This window comes from Odocoileus virginianus, chromosome 5 (genome assembly GCF_023699985.2).
Source record: "Odocoileus virginianus isolate 20LAN1187 ecotype Illinois chromosome 5, Ovbor_1.2, whole genome shotgun sequence".
Classification (NCBI taxonomy): domain Eukaryota; kingdom Metazoa; phylum Chordata; class Mammalia; order Artiodactyla; family Cervidae; genus Odocoileus; species Odocoileus virginianus.
This window is the reverse complement of record NC_069678.1, coordinates 88205814-88227392: the sequence shown is the minus strand read 5'-3', so window position 1 is coordinate 88227392 and position 21579 is coordinate 88205814. Positions and strand designations below refer to the sequence as shown.

Below are 21579 nucleotides of genomic sequence, written 5' to 3'. Positions count from 1 at the left end.
GAAGAGGAGCATGCTGACTATTCTTCTACCTGCTGTACAATTTTTAAGGCTCTTATAAAACTGTATCCACGTCTGAGGGGCCTAAGCTCCATCGTACTGAGATGCCCCTAAGAGGGTTAGGTACCAATGGATATAGTTTCTCTTCCAGGTATCAAACACATCATCTGTGTAGCACAGTTGTTCCAATATACAAAGGGATAAAACAGCAAAAAACAAAAAAGGTCTGTAAAGATACAATCCAAAAAGCAAAAGGGTACCTCCAAGTATGTAGAAATATATAGCAGAGCTATAACCAAACCATTATGAATTACGTTTAAACTAAAACAATTCTTTAAAGAGGTTTGTCAAATCAGTTATATGAACTGGAGGGAGCTCTATGCCTTGGTTTCCCCATCTGTAAATTCTGGATTTATAATAGAATCTGCCTCACAGGGATTGTTGCAAAGATAAGCTGTCAGCTTAGAACAGGGCCTGACACATCATGATAATAACTGGCCTCCTTGCCACTGCTCTGGTTCTAAGAGCCCCTTATCAGCAAGAGAGAAAAACCATGGGTGTTCCTGTCCCCTCCCTGGAGCACCAAATGTGGTGCTGTGTGTCCTGGTGAAGAACTGTAAGCTCTAACTTTGGTGAAAGGCTCAACTATCCAGGGGACAACAGTTGACAAACCCCCAAATAGGAATTCATAAAAAAAAAGAAAAAACCTATTAAGGAAAAAGCAACAGGAAATTAAAATAGTGTAAGATGATTCTTTCCTTTTTGCTTTTTTCTGGATGCACTGCATGGCATGCGGAACTTCCCAGACCAGGGATTGAACCCACGCCCCTACAACAGAAGCACAGAGTCTTAACTCCTGGACCACCAGGGAAGTCCAAGATGACTCTTAAATGGGTAAATATGAGGACTTCCTTGCTGGTCTGGTGGCTGAGAACCTACCTTCCAGTACAGGGGACTTGGCTTTGACCCCTCGTAGGGGGAACTAAGATCCTACATACCTTGGAGCAACTAAGCCCTCACGTGGCAACTACTGAGCCTGCATGCCCTGGAGCCCAGAAGCCACAACAAAGACCAAGTGTAGCCAAAATAAGAATAGTAAAAAATAAATTAAAAAAAATGGGTAAACATAAACCTTGAAACCATTTGGAAAGCAGGGAAACACACAAACTGGGTACTATTACTTAAGGAGAGACCAGAAAAGAAGGGAAGAAGAGATGGTATTGAACCCCCAGGGAAATGAGAATGCTGCAGTCTAGAAAAGAGAGACAAGGGATAATGCTGAAATGGGGAACAAAGAGACTAATTTACCAAGGAAAGGAGTGGGGAAAAAAAATGGGTCACTAAAGAGATTATTCTATAAAGAAAGACATAACGGACTTGGGATTTTTTTCCCCTTAATTGATCTCACTGGGAGAAAAATAAAGGTAACAGAAAGATTTAGACTGTCAACAATACGAAGATGATTAAAAGGGTGATACAGGCTAGAAAGAAAAAGGACTGTGACAACCCGAACAACTCTGACTGCTTGAACAGTTTCAGAATCTCTTGAGAGGAGTACCCTGAAGAAGGTCAGAGAGAAATAGGTTTCTCTTGTCCTGGGAAACAGCTAATGCTCTGAGAAAGATATGATAACCCAAACAATGGTAGAGGCTAGCAGGAGACAGAACAGATTCTTTTCAGAAGTGAAGACAGCCCTTCAGAAAAAGAGTGGTCCTGTACACGGCACAGGTCTGCCGAGGGGCAAAGGCAGAGGGTGTGGGTAGCCCATTCAAAACATCAGTATATCATCTTAAATATACCAAACATTAATATCATCCTGATGGGAAGCTTGGTTCCCTTTTGGCCCCAACTTGAATGACTGAATGAATGGGCACACACAAGACAGAGAGAAAGAGAACAGCTCTTGCCTCCAGCAGAAACAAACCTCAAGGGAAGGACCAGGGGCAGACAGCTGTAGGAGAGGGAACACAGATGGAGGAAAGGAAGGAATGATGGGCACCAGCTCCTCAGGGAACCCTCCCAAGATGAGGAAGAAGAGGCTGGAGCTGGGCAGCCAGGCTTTCTGGGGCGGGGGCAGGGGGAACAACAGCTGCCTGAAGAGGGCCCAGGTGGCCGCTGGTACCTGGTCATATGCATACAGGGTTTGAAAGGCCTTCTCTTCGATGAGTTTTTTCACTTTTTCCACATCCGGCTCTTCTATCCTGTAGTTGAGGTCCCCCAGCCACAAGATCACGCTGCGAGGACAGAGCAGAGAGCACAGGGGTTAGGAGGGCTTCGCCCACCCTATCCGGGGTGCTTCTGACAGAGGCCCCGCAGGCTCAGGCTCTCGGGAGCGGCATGGGGAAGCAACCTGGCTGCGCAGGGTCTCTTCCTCTTGCCACCCCATTAAACGTTGTGTCTAACATGCCGCTTATTCAGTCATCTTGGTCCAAGTTCACTGTCAACAGCATTGTGTTTTCCTTGACTATTTTATTCCCGTACAGCTGGAAAGGGAGGAGGGCATGGCAACCCACTCCAGTACTCTTGCCTGGAGAATCCCATGGACAGAGGAGCCTGGCGGGCTACAGTCCATGGGGTCGCAAAGTGTCGGACATGACTGAAGCGACTGAGCACAGCTGGAAAGATAGTCTAATAAGATCGAAAAGCAAGACAATAATTTACCTCTCCTGGGAAGAGGGGAGAAGATCAAGTATTGGGAGTCCTGTCAACCACTCAGGGACCCTAAGTCAGATGATGCCACGATGCTGCCTCTGCCTCCATGCACACTCCAGCCCCCAAAGCACGCTCCTAGCCTTTGTTTCTGGAGCAGAGATCCTCTGAAACAAAGCCTGACCTGTCCAGTGGAGTCTTGGTTTAACCACCACTGTGTTACTGGCTGGCTCTTTATGCAGAATGTGACAGGTGTTTTCTTACACCTGCTGCTTTGGGAACATGATCACTGGATGCTCCCAGGTGACACTGCACATTCTGTGAAGACCAATACTGCTCTACGTGAAGCCAAGAGCCAGGTTATGAGAGAAGCCGCGTGGCAGCATACACACACCAAAATGAATGCGTCCACGAGCTAAATGCAGACAAGCTGACATGCAGCCTCACACACTGGGATGCTGCCGTGTCAGCAGAATGGAAGACCCAGTCCCTGCTAGGTCCCCTGGAGATGGAAAGCCACTCTGGCAGCTTCCAGCACACCAATCAAGATGGTCCTACAGACGCAGCAGGCGGACGAGAGGCTGGGCTCTGTGTACTCCCTGGCAGGCGCTACAGCCCCAGTGGCTTCTTCCTTGTTATAAGAAGAAGGGGCGTAAGTTTCAAGTGTTACTGTAAGGCCTGAAATTCCAATATGCCTTGAGTTTAGACAGAGAGCAAGTACTGGAGATAAATGAAATAAAGAGAACAAACATCAGCACAAGACACCCCAAGCAGCTGCAACCATGGCTCCAAAATGTTGAATCGAGAGGCGAAAAAGACGACGTGAAGACTGGGAAATGCAGCCCCATCCTCAACCGCACATGCTTCTGGAGACAACAGGCAGGCAGAACCCTGAACCATACTTCTAAAACCTGCGCTCGAGACGCCCGCTCTGGCGGGGCTTTTCTCATGACACTGCATCAAGGCAGACTGTGTTAAAAAAACATCTTACACATTTTCCAGGAACAAATGGTGTCTGCGAAAATTCGAGAGGTTGGCCAGATGGTAAGTGGGGAAACTAAAAATTTCCAAGAGGTGTAATCACCGCATAACCGAGAGTTGGCTGAGAGTTCCCACTCAGGTGGTGGGAGGCCTCCCTTGGTCCCCTCCCTAATGAAACAGAGAGCCCTCGGCTTGGACCGTGCGGCCCGGCACACTGCTTGGGGCAGAAGGCCAGACTCACTCGTGCTTGCTGATGGTGAGAGGGGGCAGGCTTGGGTCGACCTGACAGAACTGCATTCGGGAACAAATGTCTTTGTAGTCCTGGTTCCTCCTCTCGTACTCCTCCGTGTGGGCTGCCAGGTGGGAATTGACCACGCAGATGCTGGTGTTGTGAAACTGGAACCGGATGGCCACGCCCCCTTTGTTACCCTGTGAAACGGAGCTCAGAAAAGGCACAGTTCCCAACTTCACTGTGATAGTCATTCAAACTCGCGGGCTTTCAAAATGTTCTCTTTTAGTCGGTCTGTGTCACAATCCTGGGACATGAGTAAAGCAGGGTTACATATTTATAGGTGGGAAAACAAATGCAAGAAGACAGAAGGACCAGGTGGCAAGTGGTGAAGACGAGTCCATTCTGCAATAGATCACAGGCAAGCCACACACTCTTCTCCCCCCAGGAAGCTAAGCTCTTGAAGTAGAACCTAAAAGGAGGACTTTAACAGCTTCCAGAAGAAAAACGGCAAACCTATTATTAGCATTCTTTCTTTTCCTTGGTGATCTAATACAGCTTCTGCGACATGGGTCATGCATTAAATGGAAGGACCCACTGGAGGCTCCAGTGGAGCGGCTGGGAGGATGCAGGCTAACTGGGCAAATCAGCCAGTAAGTCACTAAAACACGATTTTGGAATGGCCTCCTCCATCAAGCCCTGCTAGATCATGAGGGGACAGTTCATCTCATGATGCCAGTACCCTCAAGCTGGGACACAGGTAGTTGTAGTATCATGAGAAGCAGGCTCAAGACCTTACGGACCAAGGCCCTCCCTGTATCAACCAGGAACTCACCATTCTCCCCATGATTCCTGTCCCCACTGTCTCAGCTTCCACTTCTGAGATGTACGCGGCATGCTCCTGTTTGACATACAGCAGCAGCATAATCCCGACCAGTCGGATGAGCTTCACCTGGAAGAGAGGCACGCGTTCAAGTCATGGCATTAATGGGGAGTTGGAAGGAAAAGTGGACGGGAAGCTGGCTGCGAGGATTTCTGCATCTCCTGCTCCACATCAGGAGACAGGGGAGTTACCCGAGCGGCTCACTGAGCACACTCTGTGACAACCTCAGCAGCCTACAGCTGCCAAGGTTACGGTGCCTGAGACGCCTCTCCTGGAACTAACATCACAGCATCAATAGGACTTCCTTCCTCCCTTCCTTTCTAGCGGGCTGTGTCTTCACTGCTGTGCAGGGGCTTTCTCTGGTTGCTGCGAGGTGGGGGCTACTCGTTGTTGTAGTGTGCGGGCTTCTCATTGCAGTGGTTCTATGGAGCACAGGCTCAAGACATGCAGACTTCCGTAGTTGTGGTGTGTGGGCTCGGCAGTTGTGGCTCATACTTACTCGCCCCGAGGCATGTGGGATCTTCCTGGACCAGGGATCGAACCCGTGTCCTCCGCATTGGCAGGCAGAGTCTCAAGCTCCGGACCACCAGGGAAGGGACCACCACCCATTAGGGCTGGCTTTTGATGAAAGTCGCAGCAAAAGTGAAAAGTTGTCTTAGCATTTCGCTGCATGGCAACACAAAGTCAGAAGGTCCTGGGCTCCTCTCATACCTTTGCATATTTGGCATCTGGATGAAGACCCTCTGATACAGCTTTAAACCACTCTTCCTCCTTTGGGGTATCATGGAAGAAAAAGGCTTCCTTACTCAGATCAAGCTCCTGGAACCTATTAGGAGAAGTAACCAGTCAGGGAGTAAAGAAGGGTAATGTGGGAGATGGCACATTCTCAGATTGGTTAAGCTGTGTAAGGCCTACCTTTCTAGCTAAACTGCAGGACCCTCAAAGAGGAAGAAAAACAAACACTTAGAGACAAAGGACTAAAGGCCCAGGAACTTACCAGGTGCTTTCCCAAGCAGTGGCCCTTTTTGTCTTCATATGAGCCTGAAGTACTTGGAAGAGTCTCCGTTTTACATTCGAGATCACTAGCTCACATAAGCACCAGGTGGCAAATAGGTTGAAACCTGCTGCTGCTGCTAAGTCGCTTCAGTCATGTCTGACCCTGCGCGACCCCATAGACGGCAGCCCACCAGGCTCCGCCATCCCTGGGATTTTCCAGGCAAGAATACTGGAGTGGATTGCCACTTCCTCCTCTAATGCATGAAAGTGAAAAGTGAAAGTGTAGTCGCTCAGTCGTGTCCGACTCTTCGAGACCCCTCGTGACCCCATGGGCTACAGCCTACCAGGCTCCTCCGTCCATGGGATTCTCCAGGCAAGAGTACTGGAGTGGGGTGCCATTGCCTTCTCCAAGATTGAAACCTAGCTCTATATAAACTCCAAATTCTAGTCCCTTTACACGTTACCGCCCAGACTTCTTTGCTGCTCTCTTCCAAACAACAATATTTGGTACAGTGGTAAGAAGATAGTAGGTGCGAAAAAAAAAAAAAGACTGATGAATGGGGCCCTCCCTTTTAAAATATTTAATTATTTGGCTGTGCCAGGTCTTAGTTGGGCTTCCCTTGTGGCTCAGCTGGTAAAGAATCCACCTGCAATGCGGGAGACCTGGGTTTGATCCCTGGGTTGGGAAGATCCCCTGGAGAAGGGAAAGACTACCCAGTCCAGTATTCTGGCCTGGAGAATTCCGCAGACTATGAGTTGGACACGACTGAGTGACTCTCACTTTCACTTTCAGGTCTTAGTTGTGGCATGAAGGATCTTCAAGGTGGCCTGTAGGATCCAGTCCCTTAATCAGGGGTTGAATCTAGGCCCTCTGCCTCGGGAGAACAGAGTCTAAGCCACTGGACCACCAAGGAAGTCCTTGGATGGGGCCTTTTTTTTCCTTTTAAGCTAACCTCTCCCTCACAAAAGATATTTCTGCTTTGTGACCAACAAAGTGTTGAATGTCTAAGTAATGAAATTCAGTTCAAGGTGCATGCTTTTAACAGAGGGTTGCACTGAAAATTAAATATTACATTCCAGTGCCAGGCACATCACTTTAATAGTGCCAGAAATGTGTTTACTATGAAGAAGCATGCAGAACAGAGGAGCAGCTGTTATTAAGCATATGCTCGTTTTTCAATCTCTTCACCTGCTGCAAAGTCTCAATTACAGATTCAACCACAGCGACACACTCTGGAAAATGCAGAGACAACTAGAAGAGAAGCACTCACCCCACACAGTACACATCTGGGGCCTGGGTATCATGGCTGAGCCAGGGCCGGAGGCATTCCTTGGGGGACTGTCCATTCACATTGTACGTTCCTACAAAAAATCTGTTGCCAAAGACAATCAATTGATCACTTGGGAGCACTATGGACATGATGGGGAGAGTGCTAGATGCTGATTCTGGCTGGTTTCAGTCTCTCTGGGCTGGAATATGAAGACTTAAGAAACATCGCAGCTCTCCTAGTCAAGTGACTGTGGCATCAAGGGGTGACTTGCAGTCTAGCATGACATTTGTTGCTTTTGTGATAACTTCAGACAGTAGAGACCCACTTTGAACATTTCTACTTAGCTCTAATAGCCATTCGAGAGCCACAGTCCACAAAATGACTATGTACTGTGTGTGCTACTGAAACGGAAAAAGAAAAGGAAAGTACCCTGGCAACTACTTTTGGAACGAAAGCAATACCAGTGTTCAGATAATTCACTAGGGTTTTTTCTGTTGTTCGCTGTTGTCTGATTTTGTGTGTTTTTTTTTTAACTTTTTGGAAGCTTTTTATTTTGTATTGGGGTATAGCAGATTAACAATGTTGTGATAGTTTCAGGTAAGCAGCAAGGGGACTCAGTCATACATATACATGCATCCATGCTCCCCCAAACTCCTCTCCCATCCAGGCTGCCACATAACATTGAGCAGAGTTCCATGTGCTATATTGGTTATCCATTTTAAATAGAACAGTGTGTACATGTCCTCCCAAACTCCCTAAGACAATTCACTATCTAGATCCTGAGAAGCAACATTACTTTGTCTTATAGTCCAAATGCAGTGATTTAAAAAGACCTGGAAAACTGGCACCCTTTATTCATGTAACTTTCAGTCATTTTGTCTAAAAAGATTACCAATCACTAACTTCATGTGATTAATTTCAATTCAAACAACTTTCTTCAAAGGCCCGAAATGACCAAGAGATACACAGAGGCATAACCAAAAATCACGATCTCGCTCCTTCTTCCACACAGGGGTATCTCTTCAAATATTTCTACAACTGTTTGTTGCAAGTTGTGTCATTCCTACCACACCACACCTCCCACGATGCCTGGCCAGAAAAGGCACAGAATAAATGCCTGCTAAGGAAGAGTGAAAAGAATCACTCATTCAGAAAATGATGGGAGCAATTTTTTAGGGTACAGAGGAAGCCCTTCTATTTCAGAGAGCTGAGCGATCACTTTGCTGTGGAAACAGTCTAAGATTCAGCGAGCTACCTGAAGTTCTGGATGTAGGTATAATCCTCTTCTTTCTGTATTAGATGTGATTTCACGATTGTATCTCGCAGTCCAAACTTCTGCACGGATAAAATGTGAGCCTTGTCTGATACTGTGATAGTGGAGGAGCGAACCATGTTGGTTATTTCAGATTTGGACTTGTTCTGTCTAGAAAGACAACAACAAAAAAATGTTTTTATAGAAAGTTTTTATCAGGGCTTCCCTGGTGGCTCAGTGGCAAAGAATCTATCTGCTAATGCAGGAGACCCTGATTTGATCCCTGATCCCGGAAGATCCTATATGCTGTGGAGCAACTAAGCCCATGGGCCTAAGAAAAAAGGGGGGGAAGAAGAACAGAGAAAGAAATAAGTTTTTATCATATTTTTCTTGGCCACACCACACAACATGCAGGATTTTAGTTCCCTGACCAGGAATTGAACCCAAGTCCCCTGCAGTGAAAATGCAGAGTATTAATCACTGGACCTCCAGGGAAGCCCCCTTATATGTTGTTGATTATATAGTGCATTGATCCAGAGATATTAAGTTTATAGAATCTCAGACCAGAAGGAAACCTGGAAGATAATCTAATCTAACCCTTCATTTTTCAAATGAGAAATATGAGACCCAGCATCATGAATGCTTCATGAGGCTGGACGGCAGCAGACTGTGAATTAGAACTCAGTTTAGACAGTGCTCTTTCTGGACTCTGGGTCTCACGTAACAAGGCTATAGAACTGTCTAGATCTTTTGACTTGATAATTCTACTGAATCTCTATTCCACAGGAATAATCTGTAATAAAAAAGAAAATCAGTAAAAATTTATATTTTATTATTATTTGTGTAGTTTTCATAGCCATACTAAAAATTATTCAAATGCCAACATTTAAGATTAAAGAAAAATAAAGTTAAGGAAAATTTGACATATTTATATAACAGAATCGTAATAAATGCTGAAAAACCTTTTGTTGAAATTACTTAATGAACTAAGATATATTATATAAAACACTTGAGACAATTTCTGACATTGAATAAATGCCATTTAAGTGCTTAATATTAGATGGTCATGTATTAATACATACTAATGAAGGCTATGTAAAAATGCATCTATATGTATCAGGAAGACTCAAAACTGAGTTCAGAATGAAGGTTTAGCTACATTTAAAGCGCAGGGATTGTTCATTGCTATTTAGGTGCATAATTTAAAGTGAAAGTGTTAGTAACTCAGCTGTGTCTGATTCCTTGTGACCCCATGTACTGTAGTGCACCAGGTTCCTCTGTCCATGGACTTCTCCAGGCAAGAGTACTGGAGTGGGTTGCCATTCCTTTCTCCAGAGGATCTTCCCAACCCAGGGATGGAACCCAGGTCTCCTGCACTGCAGGCAGATTCTTTACTGTCTGAGCCAGCTGGGAAGCCAGACACATGGAAGCTTTTATCTTGACCAGATGATTCCAGCTATGATCGGTAAGGGGAACTGGAGTATACACTAAATATAACGCCATTAGAAAAAAGAAAGGAGTAAATAAAAATGAGGGGAAGAGAAGTTATCTCCAGAGTGAAGAAACTTCTAAAAGAATGAGAGGGAGAAATCAAATGTTTCTAATCTACATTTCCAAGGTAGGGTTAGTTTTGAATCCTAGATCTGCCACCTGCTAGTTCTGGATCTTGGGTGAGTTATATAACATCTCTTTTTCACCTGTTTCCCTACTTGTGAACCAGAGAAAATAATGGTACCTACCTCTTAGGTTAAGGGAAGATAATCCATGTAAGTGTATGATGCGTGGCACATTACATAGTAAATGCTCAATAAAAGTCTACCATGTCCGAGGCCAGTGACTGTGGGACAACGTACATTATGCACAGCAGTGGCCTCAGCTCTTCAGTGAGGAAAAGCACAGCCCCAAGAGGCACAAGTGAAGGGAGAGCTGCGTTACCTTGAAAGCGAGTTTTCTGGTTTATTCTGACCCCAGGAGCTTTGGTCCACAGGCAGGCCCTTCCCATTTGGTCTCAGCTCGTCAGAGGAAGAACCACCTGTGGGGAGAGGGAAGGAATGAAAGCATACATATGCTTTAATACAGGGGTCCCCAACCTCTGGGGTCTAAAGCCTGATGATCTGAAGTGGAGCTAATGTAATAATAGAAATAAAGTGCACAATAAACATAATGCACTTGAATCATCAAGGGCGGGGAGAAACCATCTCCCTACCCCCTGGCCCTTGGAAAAATTGTCTTCCATGAAATTGGTCCCTGGTGCCAAAAGGTTAGGGCCTGCTGCTCTACCATACAGACCACAGCTTCTCAAACTTTGGTCTGGGAATGAGTTGTGGTTTACATATTGCTTGAAGGCATAGGAAAGGCCTAAACTAGTGTCTGTATGAAGCTCCCACAGAGCAGGTCCAGGACAGGGTGCGGGGTGGGGAGCCAGGTGCGGTGGTGGCGGGAGGTATTTCATCCAGATGCCTTTAGGGCTGAAAACACAACTCTCCCAACTAGTCCAACTGCTTTTCTTGGAGATGGAATGCATTACAGAAGGAACAAAGCTAAGAAATCTGCAGACCTAAATTGTATCATCAGCTCTGCTATTTTTTAATCTTTTGACTTTGGGCAACCATCTAACGTCCCCTGATCTCAGTAACCTGACCTGTCCTGCCTTCCTCATAGATGTATTGTGGGGATAAAATAGCTGGCATGTGAGTAAGCACTTTGAAAACCACACAATATATTATGAAATATAATGTAGTGATGTTATTACCATTTACTGTAAGTGAGACTTCAGCTTCAAGGACAAAGAAGGCAAGGATGAGAGAAGTAAAACCGGGAAGGTCCTAAGTGCTCTAGAACATGAGTAGCTCTTGTCATTGTCAACAAACTGCCCTGAAAACCAAGGAGCCCAAGGACTTGCAACAAAGAAATATTCTGGGAAAGCTGTCAAACCAAGAGAAACCAGAAAAGGAAAATTAATCTGCCAATTTACTGCTTCTTTGCTCCTTAAAAGCCAGATTCCTTGTCAACAGGGAGCTGCGTGAAGAGGTCATAGAGAGATGCTGCTTTGATACACAAGGTACATGGGGCACTGTGGGCGTGAAGCATCACTGAGGAATTCTGCTCTGAAGACTATTACTAAACATGGATTTGTCAACCATGCATTCACAGCAATGGGAGAAAAAAAAAAACAACTTTGGAGTTGAGAAAGAAAACACAGTCATTCGCAACATGAAAATAATTACATTTCAATGCCTTAATCAATCACCAAGGGCTTTCAATTCTGCTTCCTAAATTGCATCTCAAGTCAATATATTCTCCAATATCTCTCTACTAGTCTAGGTTACCAACAATTCCTTGGAATTAGTTGAGAGAGACCTCAACTAATCTCCCTGCCTCCTCTCTCACCCCACCCTCTCTAATCCAATCTCAACACTGTGGCCAGAGGATTTTTTGAAAATCTGATAACATGGCATAACACCTTTTAAAAGCTCCCCATTGGATAAATCCAACCCCTTAATACAGGTGCCAAGTGTCTTCTCAGTCTGGCTGCCATCCAACTCTCCAGCCACATCACTCACCACAGCCCCCATCTCCTTGAACACCGTAGTCCAAGTATACTAAAGTTACTGCAGTTATACAACGATCCCACTGGAAGCAGACTTCCTTCTTCCTCACTCTGCTTTACGCGGCTAACTCCTACCCATCCTGTGGCCAGGAGCTAGCAAACAACTTTTTCTGTAAATGGCTAGAGGGTTAACGTCCTAGCTTTGCAGGCCTCACAGCCTCTGCCACTATTCAACTCTACCATTAGAGTGTTAAAGCAACTATAAGCATGGCAGTATTCCAAGAAAACTTTATGGTCACTGGTGTTTACATACTGCATAATTTCCACATGTCACACAATATTATTCTTTTAGTTCTTTTCAAAATGTTTAAAAATGTAGAAACTATTCTTAGTTCATGGGCTGTACCAAAGCAGGCAGCATGCAGCTCTGGCCCAGGGGACTATAGTTAGCCAACCCCTGGTGTAGGGCACATCTTAGAGGCCATTTCTTCTAAGAAGCCTTCTCTGACTCCTCCCAGACTGGTTCACATGCTTTGACATGGATGTTCCCATAGCTCCCTGTCCTTCCCTATCACAGCCTTGACGGCTGTGTGTTGTCTCCCCATTAGCCTGTAAGCTTACGGAGGGTAAGACTGTGCCTTAGTACTAATCCCATTTGATATCAAATCTTATACATCTGTATTCATTTTTTTTATTGGATGCTATTTCCACTAAAATGTATGCTGTATGAGATAAGGACTTTGTCATCTTTATGCTCCTTTCCAGGGACTTGGAGCAGTAAAGGTACATAGCGGATACCCAGTGATTAAATGTAAGCAATAGGAAACTTAAGTTGAAGTCTAGCTCTACCATCATCTTCCTGTGTTACTTCCTCTCTTTGGGTCTTACTTCATCTATAAAGTTAAAAAAAAGAAAAACTCATAGAAAAAAAAGAAAAACTTCATGACAAAGGCAAACTCAGGAATCACAGTTAGGCTCTTCCTGCATGTCAGTCCCTTCTGAGGACTCCGCCAGGCTCTCTCTTGGGGAACAAGTGGTTTGTCCCTGTGGACTCCGCTTCCATCCAGAGCAGGTAGTGTACAAACTGGGAAACCACCTTGATGACCTGTATCTTGTTGATCCCTCCACCCCACATCTCTCTCAGGGTTCAGTCCAGCAAGAACTGGAACGTCATCTTTCATGACTTCATGTATGGAAACTTTAAGGCGCCGTTGGGGGAATTTCCAGCCACAGGGCAGCCTTCTCGGAATCTCTTCTCTCCTGAATCTGGCACGGAAGTTGGCTGTCAGCAGCTCTTTACCAAGTTCACCATCGCACAGCCCAGGGTTCCCTCTCTGGCCACAGCTTCCTGCCCTTCCTCTTCTCCTGCTTCCCTACTCCCACTGCTCTTTTTCCAACCTCAGACCTCCAATCCCTTGTCACTCATCCTAACAGGTGACAGCTGGATTGTTTTCCTGTCTTCCCATGTTCCCAAAGTCCTAGAAGTCCTCTTTCCTAAGTATTTTTATACCTGACCATCTCCCCATCCCTACTGCTATGCCTTAGTTTAGGCCCTTAATATGCCTGGAAAGCACACTCAGGGATTTCCTGCAGCCATTCTCATCCCCTGCAGTGGATTCTGCCAGCTGCTGGAAGAAAACGCAGATCTGAGCAGGTCTTTATTAAGCAGGGCTTAATAACTTCTAACACCTTCATAACAAAACCCAAACCTCTAAGTATTACATGCAAAGACCTTTATAATTAGCCCCAGACTACCTCTCCAGACCCATCTTCCACAACCCCCGACTCAAACTATTCCTTTTGGGACTTCCCTGGTGGTCTAGTGGTTGGTTAAAATCCATCCACCAATGCAGGGGACACAGGTTCGATCTCTGGTCTGGGAAGATTTTACATGCTGCGGGGCAACAAGGCCCATGTGCCACAACTACTGAAGCCTGTGTGCCTAAACCTGTGCTCTGCAACATGAGAAGCCACTGCAGTGAGAAGCCTGCGCTCTGCAAGGAAGAGGAATCCCCACTCGCCTCAACTAGAGAAAGCCTGTGCTCAGCAACAAAGACGCAGCACAACCACAAATAAATAAATAAAAAGACTTGTGGATGAACAGAGATTTTAAAACAAACACTCCGTTCTCACCCCTAATCCAGTCACACCAAAACCATTTACCTCTTTAAGGGTAACCCAGTGGTTAGGACTCTGCACTTTCACTGCCGAGGGTGGTGGGTGACATTTATCTTTTTAAATGTTGCCTCTTCAACCCGCCCCTGATCCTCGGTATAGCTTAACCACCCCTCAAACCCACCTTCATGTGGCAAACTTCAAACTCAGCTCAAGAGTTAACTCCTTTGAAAAGCCCTCTGGGGCCCTCTCCTCCTCCTTACATAACTAGTGCTCACCTCTAAGGCATTTATTTATCACAAAGGAATTGTAACCACCTTTAACTCCTTTCATCCATCTTTTTTCTTTAGCTAGACCTCAGCTTCTGGGAGCAGGGACTGATGTTTTTCCTCTGTGGCCCTGAGCCTACCATGCATGCATGCTATGCATGCTAAGTCACTTCAGTAGTGTCTTTGAGACCCCCATGGAATGCAGCCTGCCAGGCTCCTCTGTCCATGAGATTTCCCAAGCAAGAATACTGGAGTGGGTTGCCATTTCCTTCTCCAGGGGATCTTCCGGACCTGGGGACTGAGCCTTCTTCTGCTGCATCTCCTGCATTGCAGGTGGATTCTTTACCCACTGAGCCACCTGGGACGCCCCTATCCTGGCCTGCCTCAACATATGAAATGTACCAGGCAGCCAGTAAACAAATACTGAACAAACAGCCTCAGGGCAAGGATTAAGATCAAAGTCATTTCTGGGTGTGTGTTTTTTTTTTCCTGGTTGCTTTCTGATGATCACCTTCCACACCTACAATTGAAACCATTTCTGAGTAAGAACCTCCTAGTAGGTAAATCAAGAGTGGTAACTGCAGCTTGACCTAGATGTGCAGAAGTACCATTTTTCACGTGAATTCTGTGCACTGCTCATATTACAGAAACCACACCCCTCTCACACGCCTGTCTAAATAGGTAACACTGCTCCTGGAGGCACTGGCACTTTTTTTGGCCCAAGCAGCAGTATCAGTTCAGTTCAGTTGCTCAGTCGTGTTTGACTCTTTTTGCGACCCCATGGACTGTAGCACACCAGGCTTCCCTGTCCATCATCAACAACTGGAGCTTACTCAAACTCATGTCCACTGAGTCAGTGATGCCATCCAACCATCTCATCCTCTGTCATCCCCTTCTCCTCCCACCTTCGATCTTTCCCAGCACCAGGGTCTTCTCTATTGAGTCAGTGCTTCACATCAGGTGATCAGAGTATTGGAATTTCAGCTTCAGCATTAGTCCTTCCAATGAATATTCAGGACTCTTTTCCTTTAGGATAGACTGATTGGATCTCCTTGCAGTCCAAGGGACTCTCAAGCGTCTTTTCCAATACCACAGTTCAAAAGCATCAATTCTTTGGTGCTCAGCTTTCTTTATAGTCCATCTCTCACATTCATATATGACTACTGGAAAAACCATAGCTTTGACTAGACAGACCTTTGTTGGCAAAGCAACGTCTCTGCTTTTTTTTTTTTTTTTCCATTTATTTTTATTAGTTGGAGGCTAATTACTTTACATCATTACAGTAGTTTTTGTCATACATTGAAATGAATTAGCCATGGATTTACATGTATTCCCCATCCCGGTCCCCCCTCCCACCTTCCTCTCCACTCGATCCCTCTGGGTCTTCCCAGTGCACCAGGCCCGAGCACTTGTCTCATGCACCCAACCTGGGCTGGTGATCTGTTTCACCCTAGATAATATACATGTTTCAATGCTGTTCTCTTGATGTCTCTGCTTTTTAATACGCTGTCTAGGCTAGTTGATCCATTCTATGAAGACCTACAAGACCTTTTAGAACTAACACCCAAAAACGATGTCCTTTTCATTACAGGGGATTGGAATGCAAAAGTAGGAAGTCAAGAAACACCTGGAGTAACAGGCAAATTTGGCCTTGAGTACAGAATGAAGCAGAGCAAAGGCTAATAGAGTTTTGCCAAGAGAACGCACTGGTCATAGCGAACACCCTCTTTCAACAACACAAGAGAAGACTCTACAAATGGACATCACCAGATGGTTAACACCGAAGTCAGTTTATTATGCTCTTTGCAGCCAAAGATGGAGAAGCTCTATACAGTCAGCAAAAACAAGACTGGGAGCTGACTGTAGCTCAGATCATGAACTCCTTATTGCCAAATTCAGACTTAAATTGAAGAAAGTAGGGAAAAACCACTAGACCATTCAGGTATGACCTAAATCAAATCCCTTATGACTATACAGCGGAAGTGAGAAATAGATTCAAGGGACTAAATCTGACAGACAGAGAGCTTGATGAACTATGGATGGACGGTCGTGACATTGTACAGGAGACAGGGATCAAGACCATCCCCATGGAAAAGAAATGCAAAAAGGCAAAATGGTTGTCTGAGGAGGCCTTACAAATAGCTGTGAAAAGAAGAGAAGCGAAAAGCAAACGAGAAAAGGAAAGATATTCCCATTTGGATGCAGAGTTCCAAAGAACAGCAAGGAGAGATAAGAAAGTCTTCCTCAGCAATCAATGCAAAGAAATAGAGGAAAACAACAGAATGGGAAAAAATAGAGATCTATTCAATAAAATTAGAGATACCAAGGGAACATTTCATGCAGAGATGGGTTCAATACAGGACAGAAATGGTATGGTCCTAACAGAAGCAGAAGATATTAAGAAGAGGTGGCAAGAATACACAGAAGAACTGTGCAAAAAAGATCTTCACGACCCAGATAATCACGATGGTGTGATCACTCACCTAGAGCCAGACATCCTGGAATGTGAAGTCAGGTGGGCCTTAGAAAGCATCACTACGAACAAAGCTAATGGAGGTGATGGAATTCCAGTTGAGCTATTTCAAATCCTGAAAGATGCTGCTGTGAAAGTGCTGCACTCAATATGCCAGCAAATTTGGAAAACTCAGCAGTGGCCACAGGACTGGAAAAGGTCAGTTTTCACTCCAATCCCGAAGAAAGGCAATCCCAAAGAATGCTCAAACTACCACACAATTGCACTCATCTCACGCTAGTAAACTAATGCTCAAAATTCTCCAAGCCAGGCTTCAGCAATATGTGAACCATGAACTTCCAGATGTTCAAGCTGGATTTAGAAAAGGCAGAGGAACCAGAGATCAAATTGCCAACATCCTCTGGATCATCAACAAAGCAAGAGAGTTCCAGGAAAATATCTGTTTCTGCTTTATTGACTATGCCAGAGCCTTTGACTGTGTCGATCACAATAAACTGTGGAAAATTCTGAAAGAGATGGGAATACCAGACCACCTGACCTGCCTCTTGAGAAACCTTTATGCAGGTCAGGAAGCAACAGTTAGAACCGGACATGGAACAACAGACTGGTTCCAAATAGGAAAAGGAGTACATCAAGGTTGTATATTGTCACCCTGCTTATTTAACTTATATGCAGAGTACATCATGAGAAACGCTGGGCTGGAAGAAGCACAAGCTGGAGTCAAGATTGCCAGGAGAAATATCAATAACCTCAGATATGCAGATGACACCACTCTTATGGCAGAAAGTGAAGAGGAACTAAAAAGCCTCTTGATGAAAGTGAAAGAAGACAGTAAAAAAGTTGGCTTAAAGCTCAACATTCAGAAAACTAAGATCATGGCATCTGGTCCCATCACTTCATGGGAAATAGATGGGGAAACGTGGAAATAGTGTCAGACTTTATTTTTGGGGGCTCCCAAATCACTGCAGATGGTGATTGCTGCCATGAAATTAAAAGATGCTTACTCCTTGCAAGGAAAGTTATGACCAACCTAGATAGCAGATTAAGAAGCAGAGACGATACTTTGCCAACAAAGGTCCATCTAGTCAAGGCTATGGTTTTTCCAGTGGTCATGTATGGATGTGAGAGTTGGACAGTGAAGAAAGCTGAGTGCTGAAAAATTGATGCTTTTGAACTGTGGTGTTGGAGAAGACTCTTGAGAGTCCCTTGGACTGCAAGGAGATCCAACTAGTTCATCCTAAAGGAGATCAATCCGGGGTGTTTACTGGAAGGACTGATGCTGAAGCTGAACTTCAAAACTTTGGCCACCTCGTGCGAAGAGTTGACTCATTGGAAAAGACCCTGATGATGGAAGGGACTGGGGGCAGGAGGAGAAGGGGACAACAGAGGATGCGATGACTGGATGGCATCACCAACTCGATGGACCTGGGTTTGAGTAGACTCCAGGAGTTGGTGATCAACAGGGAGGCCTGGCGTGCTGCGATTCATGGGGTTACAAAGAGTCGGACATGACTGAGCGACTGAACTGAACTGAACTGAACTGAGGCTGAACATAGCGTTTCTTCCAAGGAACAAGCATCTTTTAATTTCAAGGCTGTAGTCACCATCTGCAGTGATTTTGGAGTCCCCCAAAAATAAAGTCTTTCACCGTTTCCACTGTTTCCCCATCTATTTGCCATGAAGTGATTGGACTGGATGCCATGATCTTAGTTTTCTGAATGTTGAGCTTTAAGCCAACTTTTTCACTCTCTTCTTTCACTTTCATCAAGAGGCTCTTTAGTTTCATCACTCACCTAGAGCCAGACATCCTGGACTGTGAAGTCAAGCGGGCCTTAGGAAGCATCACTAAGAACAAGCTAGTGGAGGTGATGGAATTCCAGTTGGGCTATTTCAAATCCTAAAAGGGGATGCTGTGAAAATGCTGCACTCAATATGCCAGAAAATTTGGAAAACTAGCAGTGGCCACAAGACTGGAAAAGGTGTTTTCATTCCAATTCCAAAGAAAGGCAATGCCAAAGAACGTTCAAACTACTGCACAACTGCACTCATCTCACAAGCTAGCAAAGTTATGCTCAAAATTCTCCAAGCCAGGCTTCAGCAATATGTGAACCGTAAACTTCCAGATGTTCAAGCTGGATTTAGAAAAGGCAGAGGAACCAGAGATCAAATTGCCAACATCCACTGGATCATCGAAAAAGCAAGAGAGTTCCAGAAAAACATCTACTTCTGCTTTATTGACTATGCCAAAGCCTTTGACTGAGCGGGTCACAACAAACTATGGAAAATTCTTAAAGCAGTAGTATAACCTAATACAGATCCACAGTCCCTTGTCTGAAACCCCTGGGGCCAAGTATATCTTGGAATTCAAAATTTGGGGCATTTTAGAAAGGTAACACATAATCTGTGTTGTATGTTATATACTCAGCAGAGTCAGGGAACATCCAGAAATCAATCACTTCAATATCTCCTTAGTGAAACTTATGAGTAGTAATGCTTAGTGGGATAAATAAAGCCTATAAATAGTTTCCTGGTAGTTCACACAAGTCTTAACTGCCAAATTGAGCTTGAGCCAAACTTAGGGGGAAAAAAATTTTTTTCCCCCATTTTCAGGGCTTTTAGGACTTCAGAAATGCTGACAAAGGATTAAGGGTGGTAGTTAAGAGCATGGCCTACATGCATCAGAAAAGATTGGAATATGTCTATGTACATATATACCACATGTTTATAAATATACATATATATGTATATATTGAGACACACACATATACCCATGGGAAAGTCTGAAAAGCATACACTAAATTTCAATAATAGTTACTTCTCAGTGGTAATTTTTTTTTCTTTTTGCTTACAGGTACTTTCAAAGTTAGATAAAAGAAGATATATCTTTTTGGTGTATATATATATATATATATATATATATATATATATACATACATACATACACACACACACACACACACACACGGGCTTCCCTTGTGGCTCAACTGGTAAAGAATCCATCTGCAATGCAGGAGACCTGGGTTCAATCCATGGGTTGGGAAGATTCCCTGGAGAAGGGAAAGGCTACCCACTCCAGTATTCTGGCCTGGAGAATTCCATGGACTGTACACCACGGGGTCGCAAAGAGTCAGACACAACTGAGGGACTTACTTTCACTTCACTTCATATATATATATATATAGGGTACTATAAATATGTAAGTACTATATATATACATCCTAGAGTATGAAATGGCTACCCACTCCAGTATTCTTGCTTGGAAGGTCCCATGGACAGAAGAACCTGGCAGGATACAGTCCATAGAGTTGCACAGAATCGGACACAACTGAGTACATACACACAAATATGTTCAGTTCAGTTACTCAGTCATGTCCAGCTCTCTGTGACCCCATGGACTGTATGTAGCCTGCCAGGCTCCTCTGTCCATGGGATTTTGCAGGCATGAATACTGGAGTGGGTTGCCATTTCCTTCTCCAGGGAATCGTCCCAACATAGGGATCAAACCAGCATCTCTTACATCACCTGCATTAGGTTCTTTAACACTAGCGCCACGTGGGAAGTATATATGTACATCAGTTCAGTTCAGTTCAGTCGCTCAGTCATGTCCGACTCTTTGCGACCCCATGGACTGCAGTGCGCCAGGCTTTCCTGTACGTTACCAACTCCTGGAGCTTGCTCAAACTCACATCTGAGTCGGTGATGCCACCCAACCATCTCATCCTCTGTCATTCCCTTCTCCTCCCTCCTTCAATCTTTCCCAGCATCAGGGTCTTTTCCAATGAGTCAGTTCTTTGCATCAGGTAGCCAGTGATTGATTTCTGTATTGGAGCTTCAGCTTCAGCATCAGTCCTTCCAATGAATATTCAGGACGGAATTCCCTTAGGATAGACTGGTTGGATCTCCTTGCAGTCCAACAGACTCTCAAGAGTCTTCTCCAATACCATAGTTCAAAAGCATCGATTCTTTGGTGCTCAGCTTTCTTTATGGTCCAACTCTCACATTCATACATGACTGCTGGAAAAACCATAGCTTTGACTAGACAGAGCTTTGTCAGCAAAGTAATGTCTCTGCTTTTTAATATGTTGTCTAGGCTTTTCTTCCAAGGAGCAAGCATCTTTTAATTTCATGGCTGCAGTCACCATCTGCAGTGATTTTGGAGCCAAAAAAAAATAACGTCTCTCACTGTTTCCCTTGTTTCTCCATCTAGGATGGGACCGGATACCACGATCTTAGTTTTTTGAATGTTGAGTTTTAAGCCAGCTTTTTCACTCTCCTCTTTCACTTTCATCAAGAGGCTCTTCAGTTCCTCTTCGCTTTCTGCCATAAGGGTGGTGTCATCTGTATCTCTGAGGTTATTGATATTTCTCCCGGAAATTTTGATTCCAGCTTGTGCTTCATCCAGCCTGGCATTTCACATGATGTATTCTGCATATAAGTTAAATAATCAGGGTAACAATATACAACCTTGATGTACTCTTTTCCTGATATGGAGCCAGTTTGTTGTTCCATGTCTGGTTCGAACTGTTGCTTCTTGACCTGCATACACATTTCTCAGGAGGAAGGTAAGGCGGTCTGGTAATCCCATCTCTTTAAGAATTTTCCACAGTTTGTTGTGATCCACACAATCAACGGCTTTGGCCTTTGTACATAGCATGTACATATATGTACATAGCACCACACACACACACACACACACACACACACACATGAAGAGAGACTTTGGAGTCAGACTTAGTTCCATTTCTGGCCCCGCTACTTACTAGCTATATGACCTTGAAGAAGTTATCTCACTTCTCTAAGCTTCCACTTCCTGAACTGAACAAAGATAACAGTATCCGCCTATGACTGCTGTCTTCTTTTCCTATGGTTAATCGAGGCTACCCCTCACTGCATGACCAGAAGGGGCTCTAAAAG

At 44.7% G+C, this 21579-nt stretch overlaps 1 protein-coding gene across 1 annotated transcript in view; it reads right to left on the bottom strand.

The window, feature by feature from the left end:
* INPP5B (inositol polyphosphate-5-phosphatase B) overlaps positions 1 to 21579 on the bottom strand; it is a 56114-nt gene that overhangs the window by 13484 nt on the left and 21051 nt on the right. The window contains 7 exon segments of the mRNA XM_020880185.2: positions 2120 to 2231; positions 3869 to 4056; positions 4692 to 4808; positions 5451 to 5565; positions 7007 to 7108; positions 8262 to 8429; positions 10194 to 10290. Coding sequence (XP_020735844.2) covers positions 2120 to 2231; positions 3869 to 4056; positions 4692 to 4808; positions 5451 to 5565; positions 7007 to 7108; positions 8262 to 8429; positions 10194 to 10290 — 899 coding nt within the window.